Here is a 20561-nt window from a genome sequence, read left to right on the forward strand (position 1 = left end):
GGCGCAGAGTACATAAAAGCCCTTTTACCAAATTCAGTTCGGGATAAAGTCCAGCGAACCGAAGAGAGTACCCACTACATTTCTGAACAATAAAAATGCCCAAATAAAAAGGTAGTAAAGCCCAAATGGCTTTGTAAATAAAAGTATACCAGTGCCCGAGCCTACAAGTGACTAGAGAAGGCCAGCCAACACTGGTATACAAAGTGCAGTGGTGCGTAAGGGTTTTACAGTTTAAATAAATCTCAAAGTGCCATGGTAAAGGGTGTCAATTGATCTCAAACAGTGAGTGGAAGCGTTCATATATAAAATATCCCCATAGTCTAGTAAAGGCAAAAATTTAGCTGATACTAGCCTCCTTCTGGCTTCAAATGAAAAACAGGCCTTATTCCTAAAATAAAATCCCAATTTCAGCTTCAATGGTTTTGTAAGTCGTTGAATAAGCAATTTAAAAGAGAGGCCGTCATCAATTAAAATTCCAAGATATTTATATGAGGTTACAACCTCAATCTCTTTGCCCTGACAGGTGGTAATAGGTGAAAGGTTCAGAGTTTTTTTTTCTTGCTTTAGAAAACACCATTAGTTTAGTTTTGTCAGTATTCAAGCTTCAATTGACACAAGGTATGTTGAACAGTATAAAAAGCAGTTTGCAAGTTCTGGAAAGCTTTTATAAGAGATGAGGCACAACAGTAAATAACAGTATCAGCATGAAAATGAAGGAAATGTTTGTCTAAATCATTTATCTAAATAGTGAATAAGAGAGGACCAAGTACAGAGCCTTGGGGCACACCATTAAAGACAGACAATTTAACATCAAATCCTATCAGACAGATAGTTAGCAAACCATGCAACTGCATGCTCTGAAAGACCTACACGACAATCTCTGCCTTAGTATAGCATGATCAACTGTATCAAAAGCCTTCCAGAGATCAATAGAAAGTGAGACACAGTGCTGTTTTTTGTCAAGGGCTTCAGTGATATCATCTAAAACCTTCATGGCTGCTGTAATTGTGCTATGCTTCCTCCTGAAGCCCGATTGGTACATTGATAAAATAGAGTTAGTAAATAAAAACTCTTTTAGCTGTTGACTCACAAGGGTTTCAAGTAATTTCACCAGGGGTGACAGCTTTGAGATTGGCCTATAATTATTTAAAAGAGTTGGATCTCCCCTTTTAAAAGTGGTAGGACAAATGCTGATTTCCAGATTTGGGGAATTTCTTTACATTCCAGGGTTAGATTGAACAGATATGTAAGTGGTTCAGCTATGAAATCAGCTGCCAGATTTAAAAAGCAGGGATCCAAAAGATCAGGACCTGCAGGCTTTCTCTGATCTAAGGATTTCAGGGCTTTATGTACCACCTGCACTGAGAATGGCAAAAAGCTAAAGGTTTGACCAGCTCTCACTGGTTCATCCACACAGGGTTGTACAGAGACAGAGGACACTGAATCAAGCAGCCTACAAGATGATACAGTGTTTGTTTTCATTTACATTGGAGAACAGCAGGCTTATATTTTGGGTTCTGATGGGGTACAACAGTTAAGCTTAGTTTCTGCAACTGGATCCTGGACTTCCGCCCCCAGGTGGTGAGGGTAGGTAGCAACACATCTGCCACTCTGATCCTCAACACTGGAGCTCCCCAGGGGTGCGTGCTCAGTCCCCTCCTGTACTCCCTGTTCACCCACGACTGCATGGCCAGGCACGACTCCAACACCATTAAGTTTGCTTAAAATTCCTTGGTGTCCACATCAACAACAAACTAGAATGGTCCAAACACACCAAGATAGTTGTGAAGAGTGCACGACAAAGCCTATTCCTCCTCAGGAAACTAAAAAGATTTGGCATGGGTCCTGAGATCTTCAAAAGGTTCTACAACATAGAGAGCATCCTGACCGGTTGCATCACTGCCTGGTACGGCCTGGTACGCAATTGCTCGGCCTCCAACCGCAAGGCACTTCAGAGGGTAGTGCGTACGGCCCAGTACATCACTGGGGCAAAGCTGCCTGCCATCCAGGACCTCTACACCAGGCGGTGCCAGAGGAAGGCCTTGAAAATTGTCAAAGACCCCAGCCACCCCAGTCATAGACTGTTCTCTCTACTACCGCATGGCAAGCGGTACCAGAGTGCCAAGTCTATGACAAAAAGGCTTCTCAACAGTTTTTACCCGCAAGCTATAAGACTCCTGAACAGGTAACCAAATGGCTACGGGACTATTTGCATTATGTGCTCCACCCCCCCCAACCCCAACCCCTCTTTTAAGCTGCTGCTACTGTCTGTTTATCTTATATGCATAGTCACTTTAACTATACATTCATGTACATACTACCTCAATTGGCCCGACCAACCAGTGCTCCCACACATTGGCTAACCGGGATATCTGCATTGTGTCCCACCACCTGCCAACCCCTCTTTATGCTACTGCTACACTCTGTTCATCATATATGCAGTCACTTGAACCATATCTACATGTACATACTACTTCAATAAGCCTGACTAACCGGTGTCTGTATATAGCCTCACTACTTTTATAGCTTCGCTACTCTTATTTTCAAATGTCTTTTTACTGTTGTTTTATTTCTTTACTTACCTACACACACACACACTTTTTTTCTCTCCGCACTATTGGTTAGAGCCTGTGAGTAAGCGTTTCACTGTTGTATTCGGCACACGTGACAAATAACCTTTGATTTGATTTTAGGCATTTAAGTTATTTTTCAAGAATCAATAGATATCATTAATTTAAGTCCAAAAATGGACATGTCAACTAAGGATTATAGCTTCTTTTTATTTATTTTTTAAATCACACACTTTGCTTTGAGTTGGAGAACCACAATCTTGCGACAAATATTTATTGGGTCACCATATGTACACAAGGGACATGCCTGTACAATACTATACAGAGGACTTCAAAACAATTGACATACACAATGCAAGGACTATATGTTTTCTGTTGACACATTCAGAAGTTGGGGAATAAGTGATTCTCAGTGCTGGGTTTGAGTTTAGAGCTGGGAAGATAAACCGGAAATGTTCGACACCGACTGAACCAAACACTTTTTGCTGATGTCTTTCAGTACGATAAGAAGCCTATACTGGAGAAATGTGAAGTTTGAAATTAAATGAGTCTGCTAATATGGGTGATAGTTAAATTGAACAATTGATAGCTACAACATTCAAAGTACTAGTAGTTAAGGTAATAAAGAACTGCTGCACATTAATGTTATAAACGTATTCTATTTATCATGATATGGATTTTTGTCTATCGCCCAGCTCTCGTTGCGTTCTCTAAACTGCAATTCAGGAATGGCTCTCAGCGAGACACGCCATGTCCAATTGAAGTGACAGGACATGGAACGACATTGACCCCGACTGTGGTGTCCTTCGTTAGCGTAATCAAGTGGGACATGACCACGGAGGACACCAATCAGACGTATTCCAGTCTTCAGCTGCTTCCCTGCGGCTTATTTCTTCATCTTCAGGTCGGCTTCTATGGCACAACGGCGCCCCCTGGTGCCCCCATCCTGTATAGATGGGCACAGAGAAGAGATGGGTTAACTCTGGTCCAAAGCAAACAGAAGCTTGAAAAACTAGCCATCACCCTGGAAAACACAGTCGTTCACACCTGTAACCTGGACACCGGATGGACTGGCCATCATACTTTTGTGTTTGTAAATTAAAGGAAACAGGGTTCCTGGGGCAGCAGGTAGCCTAGTGGTTAGAGCGTTGGACTTGTAACTGAAAGGTTGCAAGATCAAATCCCCGAGCTGATGAGATAAAATTCTGTTGTTCTGCCCCTGAAAAAAGGCAGTTAACCCACTGTTCCTAGGCTGACATTGAGAATAGGAATTTGTTCTATATTTAACTAGGCAAGTCAGTTAAGGTAAAATTTTAAAAAAACCATTTAGATTCAATGCAAATTACAAACCAAAATGCTTGTGTGCATGAAAGTGAGCCAATTTTTTTTTGTTTTTGCTATATGCCTGCATGTGTGTGTAGGAGCGAGTGAGAGAGAGAGAGAGAGGGGGGAAGTGTAAGAAATGAAAATACTACCCACTGGGCACAGACGTCTGTTCCACGTTGGCTCAACGTAACTTCATTGAAATGATGTTGAAAAAGTTGATTCAAGCAGTGTGCTTATACACCTGCATTGCTTGCCGTTTGGCGTTTTAGGCTGGGTTTCTGTACAGCACTTTGATATATCAGCTGATGTAAGAAGGGCTATATAAATAAATTTGATTTGAATTTGATTTGTGTGACCTAGGGCCAGGATGTGAATACCTCAGCTGTAGCCTGACAGGTCATAAGCTGCAGAATGTGAATACCCCAGCTGTAGTCTGACAGGTCATAAGCTGCAGAATGTGAATACCTCAGCTGTAGTCTGACAGGTCATAAGCTGCAGAATGTGAATACCTCAGCTGTAGTCTGACAGGTCATAAGCTGCAGAATGTGAATACCTCAGCTGTAGTCTGACAGGTCATAAGCTGCAGAATGTGAATACCTCAGCTGTAGTCTGACAGGTCATAAGCTGCAGAATGAGAATACCTCAGCTGTAGTCTGACAGGTCATAAGCTGCAGAATGTGAATACCCCAGCTGTAGTCTGACAGGTCATAAGCTGCAGAATGTGAATACCCCAGCTGTAGTCTGACAGGTCATAAGCTGCAGAATGTGAATACCTCAGCTGTAGTCTGACAGGTCATAAGCTGCAGAATGTGAATACCCCAGCTGTAGTCTGACAGGTCATAAACTGCAGACCGGGTACTTACAAAGAGAGAGAGAAGGAAGGCAGGAGAGGCCATGGGGACACTGTCCTGTGAGAGGACAAAGGATACAGTCAGAAAGAGGGATCAAAGACACACCCACACAGAAAACAAGGAAAGAAGAGGAGCAGTGGAGCACCCATCCCGACAACAGAGAACTACATACACCCACTTAAAAAGATACAGACCCATCCAAGAGAGGGTATAAAATAAATGCACACCACCACTCATGGACACTATAAATACTGTATACGATATAACCCTGTGGGCAAACATAGAGCAGCAGGTACAAAACAGGTGGGAAACCAATTCCTCACTTGGATTATGAAGAGATTGTTGGAGCAGTTTTTTGTGATTAACCAAATCTAAACATCCCAGTGACAATATGTACCATGTGACCAAATATGACATTTTGTAGCATAGCAAAATTCAAATACTACAATAAAAATTGGATCTGTCCCGCTAAATCGAAAATTGATTGTCTCCCTAAACCATGACCTTTCCTGCTATCTACCAGCCAGAGCTAGAGAAACTGGAGAGGAACACAAGGTTGGAGTGTTGCCATGGCTGTCTTCACATACATTATATAACAAGCTGGAGGTACACACACAAAATACACGCGCACACAAACCCACACAAATACACAAAAAGCCAACAGACACAAAGGATGTGAAAGGATGGACAAGAAAGTGTGTGTGTCAGGTATGCATCAGATTGAGAGTTGTGAGAAATTTAACTGCGTGAACTCACAGTGACCTTTGTCTCACGTTGTTCCTAAACTCAGCAAAAAAAGAAACATCCTCTCACTGTCAACTGTGTTTATTTTCAGCAAACATAACATGTAAATATTTGTATGAACATAAGATTCAACAACTGAGACATAAACTGAACAAGTTTCACAAACATGTGACTAACATAAATGGAATAATGTGTCCCTGAACAAAGGGGGGTTCAAAATCAAAGTAACAGTCAGTATCTGGTGTGGCCACCAGCTGCATTAAGTACTGCAGTGCACCTCCACCTCATGGACTGCACCAGATTTGCCAGTTCTTGCTGTGAGATGTTACCCCACTCTTCCACCAAGGCATCTGCAAGTTCCCGCACATTTCTGGGGGGAATGGCCCTAACCCTCACCCTCCGATCCAACAGGTCCCAGATGTGCTCAATGGGATTGAGATCTGGGCTCTTCGCTGGCCATGGCAGAAATCTGACATTCCTGTTTTGCAGGAAATCACACACAGAACGAGCAGTATGCCTGGTGGCATTGTCATGCTGGAGGGTAATGTCAGGATGAGCCTGCAGGAAGGGTACCACAAGAGGGAGGAGGATGTCTTCCCTGTAACGCAAAGCGTTGAGATTGCATGCAATGACAACAAGCTCAGTCCGATGATGCTGTGACACACCGCCCCAGACCATGACGGACCCTCCACCTCCAAATCGATCCCGCTCCAGAGTACAGGCCTCGGTGTAACGCTCATTCCTTCGATGATAAACGCGTATCAGACCATCACCCCTGGTGATACAAAACGGCAACTCGTCAGTGCCTTACAACAGGCCGACAAGCCCTCAGTCCAGCCTCTCTCAGCCTATTGCGGACAGTCTGAGCACCGATGGAGTGATTGTGCATTCCTGGTGTAACTCGAGCAGTTGTTGTTGCCATCCTGTACCTGTCCCGCAGGTGTGATGTTCGGATGTACCGATCCTGTGCCTGGTGTTGTTACACGTGGTCTGCCACTGCGAGGTCGATCTGCTGTCCGTCCTGTCTCCCTGCAGGGCTGTCTTAGGCGTCTCACAGTACAGACATTGCAATTTATTGCCCTGGCCACATTCCAGTCCTCATGCCTCCTTGCAGAATGCCTAATGCACGTTCACTCAGATGAGCAGGGACCCTGGGCATCTTTCTTTTGGTGTTTTTCAGAGTTAGTAGAAAGGCCTCTTTAGTGTCCTAAGTTTTTATAACTGTGAACTTAATTGCCTACAGCTTACACTGTTAGTGTCTTTAATGACCGTTCCACAGGTGCATGTTCATAAATTGTTTGGTTCATTGAACAAGCATGGGAAACGGGATCTAAACCCTTTACAATGAAGATCTGTGAAGTTATTTGGATTTTTACAAATCATCTTTGAAAGACAGGGTCCTGAAAAAGGGACGTTTCTTTTTTTGCTGAGTTTATATATGCACAGGTATGGGAGAGCAGTGCATGTGTTTCAACTATTTTGTGTCATTGTCTGTGATGCAATTCAACAGTATTACCAGACATACATCTGAGGGAGTCCTATCTACTATCATGAGTTTAACACCATCCAAGCCCATGAAGCCAACCAACCGTATGGTTTCCATCCATGACAACTCACAGTGGAGAATAGTGAAGGATATCAATGGGGAAATGGATAAAATGAACAGTGAAGCACAGATCATGTATTAAGAAAACACTATGGCTGACATACATGTGCCCCATATAAAATCTAGGACACTGTGTTTTGCTGCCTGCCAATGGTAAGAGACTTGTTCCCTTTCCTTTCCTCTGAGGTTAAACTGACCCCTAATCTGGCTCTATTTGCATCCCCAAATCCTCACCTTCCTTTCCTCTCCTGGACTCTCCATTCTCCCCCATTCTCTCCTCTCATTCTTATCTATAGACCCACTACCCCGTGCCGTCCCAATGAGCAGAACACCTTGTCCGAGGGGTCCTGCTTGCGGGTGCTCTCCCGGCCCCTCAGGCTCTTGGCGCTGACGCCAGACTCGGAGGTCTGCATGATGAGCTGTGTGGCCAGGAACTGCTGGATCTGCTCCAGAACGTCCCTCTGCATCTCCAGGGCCATGTGGAACACGTCGTGGTCACAGCTGTTGTACATCACCGCGTTCTGGAACATCAGCATGATGTCCCGCTGGAACTCTGCCGTGGTGCGGATCAGACCGGTCTCAATGCTCTTCTTAATGGTGGACAGGTCCATGGGCCTGGGGTGGAGGAGAGAGAGAGGCGGAGGAGAGAGAGGGTTGGAGGAGAGAGAGGGGTGGAGGAGAGAGAGGGGTGGAGGAGAGAGAGGGGCGGAGGAGAGAGAGGGGCGGAGGAGAGGGAGGGGCAGAGGAGAGGGAGGGGCGGAGGAGAGGGAGGGGCGGAGGAGAGGGGAGCGTGGTCAGGTTGTCCGACAGATAGACTGAATGGGAAGGCTGAGCCAGCAAAGAAAGCACCTGTTCCCTGTGTCAGTGGTCAGTGTTTACCTGTTCCCTGTGTCAGTGGTCAGTGTTTACCTGTTCCCTGTGTCAGTGGTCAGTGTTTACCTGTTCCCTGTGTCAGCGGTCAGTGTTTACCTGTTCCCTGTGTCAGTGGTCAGTGTTTACCTGTTCCCTGTGTCAGCGGTCAGTGTTTACCTGTTCCCTGTGTCAGCGGTCAGTGTTTACCTGTTCCCTGTGTCAGCGGTCAGTGTTTACCTGTTCCCTGTGTCAGCGGTCAGTGTTTACTTGTTCCCTGTGTCAGTGTTTACCTGTTCCCTGTGTCAGTGGTCAGTGTTTACCTGTTCCCTGTGTCAGTGGTCAGTGTTTACCTGTTTCCTGTGTCAGTGGTCAGTGTTTACCTGTTCCCTGTGTCAGTGGTCAGTGTTAACCTGTTTCCCCTGTGTCAGTGGTCAGTGTTGACCTGTTCCCTGTGTCAGTGGTCAGTGTTTACCTGTTCCCTGTGTCAGTGTTTACCTGTTTCCTGTGTCAGCGGTCAGTGTTTACCTGTTCCCTGTGTCAGTGGTCAGTGTTTACCTGTTTCCTGTGTCATCGGTCAGTGTTTACCTGTTTCCTGTGTCAGCGGTCAGTGTTTACTTGTTCCCTGTGTCAGTGGTCAGTGTTTACCTGTTTCCTGTGTCAGCGGTCAGTGTTTACCTGTTCCCTGTGTCAGTGTTTACCTGTTTCCTGTGTCAGTGGTCAGTGTTTACCTGTTCCCTGTGTCAGCGGTCAGTGTTTACCTGTTCCCTGTGTCAGTGGTCAGTGTTTACCTGTTCCCTGTGTCAGTGTTTACCTGTTTCCTGTGCCAGTGGTCAGTGTTTACCTGTTCCCTGTGCCAGTGGTCAGTGTTTACCTGTTCCCTGTGTCAGCGGTCAGTGTTTACCTGTTCCCTGTGTCAGTGGTCAGTGTTTACCTGTTCCCTGTGTCAGCGGTCAGTGTTTACCTGTTCCCTGTGTCAGCGGTCAGTGTTTACCTGTTCCCTGTGTCAGCGGTCAGTGTTTACCTGTTCCCTGTGTCAGCGGTCAGTGTTTACTTGTTCCCTGTGTCAGTGTTTACCTGTTCCCTGTGTCAGTGGTCAGTGTTTACCTGTTCCCTGTGTCAGTGGTCAGTGTTTACCTGTTTCCTGTGTCAGTGGTCAGTGTTTACCTGTTCCCTGTGTCAGTGGTCAGTGTTAACCTGTTTCCCCTGTGTCAGTGGTCAGTGTTGACCTGTTCCCTGTGTCAGTGGTCAGTGTTTACCTGTTCCCTGTGTCAGTGTTTACCTGTTTCCTGTGTCAGCGGTCAGTGTTTACCTGTTCCCTGTGTCAGTGGTCAGTGTTTACCTGTTTCCTGTGTCATCGGTCAGTGTTTACCTGTTTCCTGTGTCAGCGGTCAGTGTTTACTTGTTCCCTGTGTCAGTGGTCAGTGTTTACCTGTTTCCTGTGTCAGCGGTCAGTGTTTACCTGTTCCCTGTGTCAGTGTTTACCTGTTTCCTGTGTCAGTGGTCAGTGTTTACCTGTTCCCTGTGTCAGCGGTCAGTGTTTACCTGTTTCCTGTGTCAGTGGTCAGTGTTTACCTGTTCCCTGTGTCAGTGTTTACCTGTTTCCTGTGCCAGTGGTCAGTGTTTACCTGTTCCCTGTGCCAGTGGTCAGTGTTTACCTGTTCCCTGTGTCAGTGTTTACCTGTTTCCTGTGTCAGTGGTCAGTGTTTACCTGTTCCCTGTGTCAGTGTTTACCTGTTTCCTGTGCCAGTGGTCAGTGTTTACCTGTTCCCTGTGTCAGTGGTCAGTGTTTACCTGTTCCCTGTGTCAGTGGTCAGTGTTTACCTGTTCCCTGTGTCAGTGGTCAGTGTTTACCTGTTCCCTATGTCAGTGCTTACCTGTGAACAATACTGTGGTACCCCGGGGCAATGTCATCAGTCACAGGCTGCAGGAATACATTAGCATACCTGCATCAGGAACACAGCAAATATATGACTTTCAAAAGCTGAAATGAGAGGCCTGGAGCATGGTGCAGGCAGGATCCTGTTATAGCCCGGGGTTCCATGAGTGAGATTCTTACCTATGATTGGCAGCTGCACGCCATACCAGCATGATGGCTTTTTTCCAGATCTTCTGAGCCTGTCTGGCCTCCTGGTCCTCACTGCACATTGAACTGAATAGACAGAGAAAAAGAGAGAGGGAGTTTTGACCAGATATAGACATGCTTGGTGGTGTGTGTGTGTGTGGTGTGTGTGTGACTCACAACTGGGAGGAGGCAGGGCTGCTGGGGATAGAGTCTGCAGTGGTGTGGAGCTGCAGAGAGGAGGAGGCTGTGTGCAGACTGTACCCGTCCTCACTCTCACTGGCTGGGGGTTCCAGCTCGGTCTCCCCCTCTGCCTCCGACAGGTAGGCCTCTGCTCCGTCCCCCTCCTCATCCCCCCCATCCCCATCCAGGCCCTCTTTAGTCTCTGAGGCACTCCCCTCCTCTCCGTCGCTCACCCCCTCTTCCTCCTTCACGTCCTACACAAGTTCAGAGAGAGAGGGCGAGAGAGTGAGTTGGATATATCTACAGTGGATTTCAGGTTCTAACACAAGGACAACAGGTATCAGCAGCACAAGCCTGTTCTCTCCTCAGTGAGGGCGAGGTGTACCTTGGAATGTCTTCTTGTCATGGGGCCATCCTCGGAGTCTGAGGGAGAAAGAGAAAGTGAAAAGAGAAACAGGAAGTGATGATGAGAACAGATGGCAAACGTGTTTACTCAAGAGCTTGTGCCCAAGGCAGGTGTCTGGGCCTCTGTGTATGACTGTCAGTCTGATGTGCCAGGGCTATGAGTGACCTGCATATGGGGTGTCAGCTCCTTGCTGCGTCCACTCTTCACTCTCACACCTGATGGTGGCGTGGGGAGAGACTGGGCTTCCCTCCCCATCGGCCCCGCCCATGGCCCCAGGATGCAGACGAGCCCCAATAGCCTGGCTGTGCTCTAGCATCATAGAAGAGCAGGAGGAGGACGAGGAGGAGGGAGGAAGGCCACTGATGCCCAGGGGGTGTGGGTACCCTGATGGACAGTTGTCCTGGCTGTCACATGCAGAGGTCCCACCCCTTAACTGCATGACCTCCCTCTTCATCTCCAGACTGCCAGCGAGGGAGGAGAGGTGTGAGGCCCCAGAAGGGTCACACTCAGGGGACTTGAAGGGCCCTGGCTCCCAATGGCCAGACAGGGCATGGCCTGTCTCCTCACACAGGGACAGAGCAGCCTCCACTGCAGCCGCATCCAAAGCCTCAGTATTCTCATCACCCTGTAGGATGACAGGTCACAGCTTGTCACTGTAAAGACCTATTAAATGTACTGTCATTAAGCAGAGGAGGCTGATATCACTATGGCTTTATAGGCAGAACAGTTGAGTATCATTCCATAGCTGTGTTCCAATACTCATACTAACCGCACTAACCATACTATTTGTGACGTAAATTGAGTATGCTTATGCTTAGTATGCTTATTGGTCATAATATGGATATAGTTAGAATGCCAAAAGTTCCCGGATGTCATTCTACATTTGCCAAAATACGAAGTATACAAGCAGTGGACACTATTTCACTATTAATGCAATTCTTCCCAAAATGGGCGTGGCTTCACAACGTTTTCAGATTTGAAGACAATGGCAGAAAATATGCAGCCCAAGTCCGATGAGAGCGGATACAAATTCAATGCTTTAACTAATTATGACAAAGTTAACAAAATGTTGAGCAATGTAATAAAGTAATTACTTTTCGGCTAAGTTATGCTACATGTTGTGTTGGCTGACAGTTTGTTGGCTACGCTATCCTTTATGCACCACATAGCATATCATTTCAGGTACCGGTATGCTAGCTAGATACCTAAAGTTAGTTAGCTACTAATACATCGAACTTGCCAGTTTAATAACTATATGATATCTAACTAACTAACTACCCAACATTTATTGACATGATTATTTACGTCATTCCTAGCTAAGTGGTATAGTGCAGAATAATTGATGAATTTACGAACGCTCAACACCCATTGAATATGGCCGGTGTCAGTAAACGTTGGCAAAAAAGCTTAATTAAATTGTTTTCAGCAGCACAGTTACAGTCACCAACGCTCTGGATAACATGAAAACAAACTAACCAGCTCTGCCAGGGCGAGAAAAATGGTCAGAGTGAGGTGTTCTCTCATTTGTGTCTGGAAGTAGCTAGCCAATTAGCTTGTGTGCTTGACTGCCGTTGTGATGGTCAGAACGAATGCTCGGATCAACCCTACTCCTCGGCTAGAACGTCCAGTGTGCACTCTGAACACTCCGAGAGGGAAACGCTCTGAATTTACGAACGGACAAGCTGACAATGCTCGGAATTTACGAGTGCCCAGAATGCACTCTGACACTCCAAATTTAATTTACTAACACACCCGAAGTCGTAAAATGTCTAGCTAGTAATTTGTTATGCTAACAAGCTGTCAAAAGATTGCATAGCAACAGCATCAACTTCCGGTAGACAGACTTAGCGCTAATATGCTCAACTGAAAGGATACCGTTCGTTTACAGTATACTAAAATTAACTAATAGTATATAGTATGTTGTATATACCCATTAAGTATGTACAGTCGTGGTCAAAAGTTTTGAGAATGACACAAATATTAATTTCCAAAAAGTTTGCTGCTTCAGTGTCTTTAGATATTTTGCCAGATGTTACTATGGAATACTGAAGTATAATTACAAGCATTTCATAAGTGTCAAAGGCTTTTATTGACAATTACATGAATTTGATGCAAAGAGTCAATATTCGCAATCTGCCCTGGCATGCTGTCAATTAACTTCTGGGCCACATCCTGACTGATGGCAGCCATTCTTCCATAATCAATGCTTGGAGTTTGTCAGAATCTGTGGGTTTTTGTTTGTCCACCCGCCTCTTGAGGATTGACCACAAGTTCTCAATGGGATTAAGGTCTGGGGAGTTTCCTAGCCACGGACCCAAAATATCAATGTTTTGTTCCCCAAGCCACTTAGTTATCACTTTTGCCTTATGGCAAGGTGCTCCATCATGCTGGAAAAGGCATTGTTCATCACCAAACTGTTCCTGGAGGGTTGGGAGAAGTTGCTCTCGGAGGATGTGTTGGTACCATTCTTTATTCATGGCTGTGTTCTTAGGCAAAATTGTGAGTGAGCCAACTCCCTTGGCTGAGAAGCAACCCCACACATGAATGGTCTCAGGATGCTTTACTGTTGGCATGACACAGGACTGATGGTAGCGCTCACCTTGTCTTCTCCGGACAAGCTTTACCCCAGTCCTCAGCAGTCCAATCTCTGTACTTTTTGCAGAATATCAGTCTGTCCCTGATGTTTTTCCTGGAGAGAAATGGCTTCTTTGCTGCCCTTCTTGACACCAGGCCATCCTCCAAAAGTATTTGCCTCACTGTGTGTGCAGATGCACTCACACCTGCCTGTTGCCATTCCTGAGCAAGCTCTGTACTGGTGGTGCCCCGATCCCGCAGCTGAATCAACTTAAGGAGACGGTCCTGGCGCTTGCTGAACTTTCTTGGGCACCATGAAGCCTTCTTCACAACAATTGAACCGCTCTCCTTGAAGTTCTTGATGATCCGATAAATTGTTGATTTAGGTGCAATCTTACTGGCAGCAATATCCTTGGCTGTGAAGCCCTTTTTGTACAAAGCAATGAAGACGGCACGTGTTTCCTTGCAGGTAACCATGTTTGACAGAGGAAGAACAATGATTCCAAATACCACCCTCCTTTTGAAGCTTCCAGTCTGTTATTCTAACTCAATCAGCATGACAGAGTGATCTCCAGCCTTGTCCTCGTCAACACTCACACCTGTGTTAACGAGAGTATCACTGACATGATGTCAGCTGGTCCTTTTGTGGCAGGGCTGAAATGCAGTGGAAATGTTTTTGGGGGATTCAATTAATTTGCATGGCAAAGAGGTACTTTGCAATTAATTGCAATTCATCTGATCACTCTTCATAACATTATTGAGTATATGCAAATTGCCATGATACAAACTGAGGCAGCAGACTTTGCGAAAATTAATATTTGTGTCATTCTCAAAACTTTTGGCCACGACTTTAGTATATAGTATGTTAGAATGGGTATTCAAACACATCTCATGTTTTTAGGTGTGTGAGGCGTAGAAGGAGCACCTTGTCCTCGATGATGGCGATGATGTCCCCCACTGTCTCCAGGTCCAATTCTTCTGCCATGTAGGACACCGTCACTAGGTCTTCTTCTGTCCCATCCCCTGGGCCAGGCAGGGAGGCTCCCACCTCATTCCCTCCTGTACACACACACACACACACACACACACACACACACACACACATACATACACACACACACACACACACACATTACTAACAGCCTTATATGATTAAAATACAATCTCTGGGTAAAGACAACAGACTGAGGACATAATCATGGGGATGTGCTTCATGTTGGAGGAGATGAGATGGACTGACAAGTCATGTACAGGAGTCTGATGTTCAGGTGACAGACTGATCACACACTTATGGCCACAATCTGATGACAGACACAGAGGAGATGCTTGGTGTTGACGAAAGAATGAAGAGGATGGATGGGCAGTGATTGTATAGAAGTATAGTATAGTATAGTATAGTATAGTACAGTATAGAAGCAGAGAGAGGGAGGCAGGAAGGGAAAGGGAGAGACCTGTGTGTAGTGAGGCGGGGGAGTCCATAGTGGGGGGTGCAGCAGTGAGAAGGACACTGGAGGAGTCTGTGCTGCTGGCCAAGGAGTCCAGTGGAGTTGAGAACTGAGGCCCAGCCTCCAGCAGACGAGAAAGTGTAGGGGCACCTAACGCACACGTACACACACACACACACGGACACACACAGAGCATGCAGAGAGCAGGCAGAGCCTTGATCTAATCAAAATGCAACGCTAAGCAATACTACATTTTAACTATTAGATGGAGAAAACGTTTGTTGACTTGATTGAACTAATTTATGCGATAAAAATGCTGTGATTAGTTAAAATTGCGAGCTCTTTTTTTGTATTGTGGTGATCAGACAGTTTTAAGCAGAAATAGTGTGGTAATTGGTCAAATGTAATATGTGGGGAATTGTTGATATTGCTAAAAAAGTTGTGATCGCAAAATTGCAAAGTCCTGGAGGGACTGATAAGTGTGAGTGTGTGTACCTGTTGCTAGACTGCCAGCTAGAACAGAGCCTGTGAGCTGTAGGTCATGTGCTATTGTCATATTACCAGGCAGGTCACCATCTCCAACCTATAAGACAAACACAGCACTCTGTAGCTGCAAGAGGATTCATCTGACGGTGTGTCTGAGATGTTCAAATGGCTCTGGGTAGTTACATTTTATGAAAGTGAACAATCTCTATGAAATACTATTTCCTCTCAGACATACCAGTCTGGGGCTTGTGGGTAGGAGACTGCCTTTCTTCAGTAGCTCAGAGAGGAGAGGGGATGGTGGCGGCGTGGCTTTCTGGCCCAAGAGCTTCTTTTGTGGGGATTCATCCAGAAGAGTGCCCAGGCCTGACTCTGCACCACCCAGCCCACAGGCCTCAGTCAGGGGCATGAACCCTGCTACTCCTGGTGCCTACAGAGAGGAGGGGAGAAAATGAAGTTGGGAAAAGGGAACAGGGGGAGAATAACATGCAAAGGAGAGGCAGGCAGGCCGAGGAAAAGGCATTCTGTGTAGCACGTTCCACCACATCTAATTGATATCAAATCAAGAATGTTTCTACTGAACTCCAATCATCTCTCTACCTGCCCCTGCCCCTGCCCCGTTCCCCTGTAGCTGACAGGGACTCACAGTCACTGAGGTGCTGGGGTCCTCGGGTGTGCTCTGGGGTGTGTCCCCTTGGCAGAACTCGAGGCTTGGCGAGCCGCACCCCAGGGGAGAGCGCACGGTCACACTGGGCACTCTTTTAGGGGTGTTCTTCACCGCCTGTCTGGCTGGAAGGGGGGTGGGGCGGCGGGGTGAGACTGTTCTTAGTTTGACCAATCACACTACAATTGATCTACTATTCACTTTGACCACCTTTGTGGCTGTGTACACATCTATCTCAGCCTTCGATATACTTTCTGATAGAGCTCCTAATCCAAACCCCTTGGCATGATGTTTTTTATTTCAACATCCCCTGTGGGTTTATTGAATCATTGAAGAAACATAACTACATCTTCATCAACCTGTATACTATCTGGTATATTGTGTTTTACAACGTTTGGAGTGAGACATATACAAAGGGGTGCCCATGGAGCAATAGCAGAAAATACGGTTATATTTACTGAGTAGATTAAGAAAAGCTACAGGCAAAAGCAGCTGGTGGTGTGCATGAAGTGGGTTATCTGTTACCTAGATAGGCTGTGTCTGTGACCTTCCTTTTCACGTCTGCCTCGTCCTGTTCCTGTTTCTTCTTCCTGACAGGCACAGAAAGTCAAGTTTTTCAGAAAAATGCAAATATACATGTAAATCACAGGTGGCTAGTGGCACCTGAATTGAGGAGGACAGGCTCATAGTAATGGCTGGAACGGAACTCATGGAATGGTATCAAACACCTTGTTTCCACGTGGTTGATACCATTCCATCCACTCCATTCCAGACATTATTATGAGCCATCCTTCCCTCAGCAGCCTCATGTAATGTAAATAGATAAAGAAATAGTAACAGAGGCAGACAGATAAAAGGGTCATACTGCACAATCTCTCCCCATAGATCCTCTATCTGGGAGTCCAGGTGCCCGGCTTGGATCAGCTCTGCCTCGGTCTTCAGCTTCCTGTGAATGCAGCAGGTCAACAACTGACATCAGAGTTGGGTCAATCAAGTAGCAGAAAAAAATATACTGAAGGCCATTATGGTCTCTTGAATAGATTGTCCCTCTATCAGAGATTGCACACAGGGAAAGTGGGATACCTAGTCCGTTGTCGAACTGAATGTATTCAACTGACGTGTTTTCCGCTGCCTTAATTCGACATCCACGTCTTTGGTGCCCGGGGAACAGTGGATTAACTGCCTTGCTCAGGGGCAGAATGACAGTTTTTTACCTTGTCAGCTCGGGGATTCGATCCAGCCCAACGCTCTAACCACTAGGCTACCTACCTGCCACAATCTGTGTACCTGTGCTTCTCCTGTGTGTCTTTGATCAGTCTCTTCAGTTCATCAATCCTCTCTGCCGTGAGCCTGCGGACGATGACATCCTCCACCGTCTCCACCACCTCACCTTTCTCACCACGTTTCCGTCTGGGGAGAGATACCGTGCCATAAACATAAGCCATCCAGACAAGATCATGTTATCCATAATCCAATGCCTCCCCCTTCACACTAACATACTACCCATGTTCTCCAACCCCCCTCTGATCATAGGAAATGCAACAGCAGAACCATCACAAATCCAGCCACACACAGAAAAAGACAGAAAATAACAGTGACTGCTGTGCTCACTTTGGGGTCTCTGTTGTCTCCAGGAGCTCTGAGTACTGGGAGGCACAGTGCTAGAAGAAAAAGAGAGAGATAGGAAGAGAGAAGATATGCCAATTATTTCCTTTATTTCAACAGGCTGCATATACAGTGGGGCAAAAAAGTATTTAGTCAGCCACCAATTGTGCAAGTTCTCCTACTTAAAAATACGAGAGAGGCCTGTAATTTTCATCATAGGTACACTTCAACTATGACAGACAAAATGAGAAACAAAATTCCAGAAGATCACAATGTAGGATTTTTTATGAATTTATTTGCAAATTATGGTGGAAAATAAGTATTTGGTCACCTACAAACAAGCAAGATTTCTGTCTCTCACAGACCTGTAACTTCTTCTTTAAGAGGCTCCTCTGTCCTCCACTCGTTACCTGTATTAATGTTGAACTGTTGTTTGAACTTGTTTTCGGTATAAAAGACACCTGTCCACAACCTCAAACAGTCACACTCCAAACTCCACTATGGCCAAGACCAAAGAGCTGTCAAAGGACACCAGAAACAAAATTGTAGACCTGCACCAGGCTGGAAAGACTGAATCTGCAATAGGTAAGCAGCTTGGTTTGAAGAAATCAACTGTGGGAGCAATTATTAGGAAATGGAAGACATACAAGATCACTGATAATCTCCCTCGATCTGGGGCTCCACGCAAGATCTCACCCCGTGGGGTCAAAATGATCACAAGAACGGTGAGCAAAAATCCCAGAACAACACGGGGGGGGCCTAGTGAATGACCTGCAGAGAGCTGGGACCAAAGTAACAAAGCCTATCATCAGCAAGGGCATTGAAGTTGAAACGTGTCTGGGTCTTTCAGCATGACAATGATCCCAAACACACCACCCAGGCAACGAAGGAGTGGCTTCGTAAGAAGCATTTCAAGGTCCTGGAGTGGCCTAGCCAGTCTCCAGATCTCAACCCCATAGAAAATCTTTGGAGGGAGTTGAAAGTCTGTGTTGCCCAGCAACAGCCCCAAAACATCACTGCTCTAGAGGAAATCTGCATGGAGGAATGGGCCAAAATACCAGCAACAGTGTGTGAAAACCTTGTGAAGACTTACAGAAAACTTTTGACCTATGTCATTGCCAACAAAGGGTATATAACAAAGTATTGAGATAAACTTTTGTTATTGACCAAATACTTATTTTCCACCATAATTTACAAATAAATTCATTAGAAATCCTACAATGTGATTTTCTGGATTGTTTTTCTCATTTTGTCTGTCATAGTTGAAGTGTACCTATGATGAAAATTACAGGCATCTCATCTTTTTAAGTCGGAGAACTTGCACAAGTATTTAGGCTGACTAAATACTTTTTTGCCCCACTGTATGTACTCAGTTTATTGACCGGCCAGGGCAGTGGAAGAGAACACTGATGGCAAACAAACAGTGCTAGGGAAAGTAGAGTTAATGCAAAGGACCCATGCCACCTCTCTCACACAATCAACCCCTGTCCATAAGGTTACTGATTCATCATGGGCACCAAATGCAAATCTTTTTCAGATGCTATCATCAGGTTCTTGATTGTTCATGGTGTTCATTTATTGGAGCATATCCTACCTTTTGTGAGAACCAATCAGGGGGTCGTCCTGACTCTGCAAATGGTTTGATGGCTCGACTGACAGACACCCTGTGGGTATGGATAGATATCCTATTATTGCATAATCACAATTCCTATTCAACTGACCAATTCTATTCCAAAATATTTTCTCACATTATCAATTGTGTGACAGATGGACGAATGCATGTTTCCATTACTGGAAGTCTTTACTCAGTGAAAGTTGGTGGCTGGCTAAGATTCGACTGGTCTGTCCAAAAACATAGGAACAGTAACATGATGTAGGCCTAAACGTGTGCTGCTTTACCAGTTCTGGTCCCCGCTCTTCATGACAGAGGTAGCCAAGCACAGCTTCTCCCTCACCGACCATGGCTCCTTTGCACCCATGGAGAGCAACTTGTGTTCTGCAGATAAGGAGTGGAGGGGAAGTACGGGTATGGACAGAGTCAGTACAGGACATGTAATATTCAAAAAATACAATTTCTGGTAATCACATCGTATTTTACAGGTCAGGATGTCCCAGGATCCTGCAAAACAAAACCCATTGTTGTCAACTAGGTACAACTATTATGAAATAAACTTTCAGATAAATAGCTGAGGCGGTTAGGCCACACTGAATACCAAGCAAAGCCATGTATGGAGGAGGGGTGAAAATAAATGTTGCGCTTCCTAAAGCTAGCTACCATCTTGAGAGCTGTTACAAAATGCCCTACGAATGTTTCAAAAGTCACGAAGCACTCATCTCAACACCTTTCTAATCAGACATACGGAAGGATGAACTTCCGCACAAGCACCTACTAGCAATATTTTGCTAGTGACTTAGAATAGCTAGCTAGCGAGCTTCTGCTAACTGGTCAGCTAACGTTGTCTAGCAAAAAAGGAAGAGTGAGCCATTCATTCAAATCTCATGCCAGCATGGGTAGGCTATTAAGAATTCACCGATTTGCAATGCCGTGTAACGTTACATCATCCACAAGACTATAGTGCAAACGACTCATGAACAACTGGTTGCCATGCATTAAAAATCATATAATTTGACAACAGGCTCGTTTACTCACTTCCAACCCCGCTCGCCATCTTCTTGTTATACAGCAGATACTGTACTCACTCCACCCACCCACTATGTCTACAGTAAACCAAGTTAGATCATCCAGATTAAAAAAAGAGAAAATATTTATTTTGTGTAGACTCACTGTGGCTGCCGCTGTGTAGAACTATAATTATATGTACATTGTCTGAGCTATTTCATGTTTTCTTTGCATTATATGTACAGCACTGCAGAGCGACGAGTCAAATAACTTACACGGTTAAATTGTCCCGAGGTCTGACACTGCCATATCGGGGGATTAGCTCAAATGGTAGAGCGCTCGCTTAGCATGCGAGAGGTAGCGGGATCGATGCCCGCATCCTCCAACTGTTTTGTAAATGTACAAAAAATATATATATTGTATTGATGAAACACCATTTGGATTTATTTTAATTGCTCTCTGTATGTTGAAAACCAGTTTGCTGAGAAATGTGATTGTTTTTCATGAGTGTGCTTTATTTTTCTCTATTCATTTTGTATTATTATTGTCAGGTGTATTTCCTGTGTTATTTGT

At 45.3% G+C, this 20561-nt stretch overlaps 1 protein-coding gene and 1 non-coding gene across 18 annotated transcripts; one reads left to right on the forward strand and one right to left on the reverse strand.

Annotated features, from left to right (window-relative positions):
• Window positions 1–2814: 2814 nt before the first annotated feature.
• Window positions 2815–20317, reverse strand: brd8a (bromodomain containing 8a). 17 transcript variants are annotated; one of them, XM_090226580.1, is made up of 21 exons: window positions 20264–20317; window positions 20019–20086; window positions 19268–19364; window positions 18963–19032; window positions 17375–17424; window positions 17051–17173; window positions 16629–16709; window positions 16289–16353; window positions 15746–15888; window positions 15338–15529; window positions 15112–15199; window positions 14623–14766; window positions 14097–14230; window positions 10763–11222; window positions 10577–10614; window positions 10189–10445; window positions 10006–10098; window positions 9824–9892; window positions 7430–7712; window positions 4760–4804; window positions 2815–3516 (listed from the first exon to the last, which is right to left on the reverse strand). In XM_090226580.1, exons 2-21 carry the CDS (start codon window positions 20035–20037, stop codon window positions 3457–3459), a joined length of 2511 nt encoding a protein of 836 aa, XP_090082706.1. In that variant the 5' UTR covers window positions 20038–20086; window positions 20264–20317; the 3' UTR covers window positions 2815–3456. The 17 variants fall into 17 exon arrangements, 10 of the variants coding, with proteins under 10 accessions (XP_090082706.1, XP_036823733.1, XP_036823736.1 ...); XR_016493219.1 differs by having other exon boundaries at window positions 9824–9870; window positions 20019–20296; XM_036967838.2 differs by having other exon boundaries at window positions 20019–20296.
• On the forward strand, window positions 20301–20373 carry trnaa-agc (transfer RNA alanine (anticodon AGC)). Its single transcript has one exon. It is a non-coding gene; the product is annotated as a tRNA-Ala (tRNA).
• The last annotated feature ends 188 nt before the right edge of the window (window positions 20374–20561 follow it).

The sequence above is a fragment of the Oncorhynchus mykiss genome, chromosome 29 (genome assembly GCF_057628025.1).
Source record: "Oncorhynchus mykiss isolate SJ-2025 chromosome 29, ASM5762802v1, whole genome shotgun sequence".
NCBI lineage: Eukaryota > Metazoa > Chordata > Actinopteri > Salmoniformes > Salmonidae > Oncorhynchus > Oncorhynchus mykiss.

Bases quoted from the DNA above. Each gene is read 5' to 3' on its own strand.
- brd8a (XM_090226580.1), bottom strand. The intron at 10,615-10,762 runs GTCACTCATAGC...TTTCTCCCTCAG, and splicing joins AGCTGACACCCCATATGCAG to ACTCCGAGGATGGCCCCATG. The intron at 9,893-10,005 runs GTAAGAATCTCA...TTCCTGATGCAG, and splicing joins CGTGCAGCTGCCAATCATAG to GTATGCTAATGTATTCCTGC.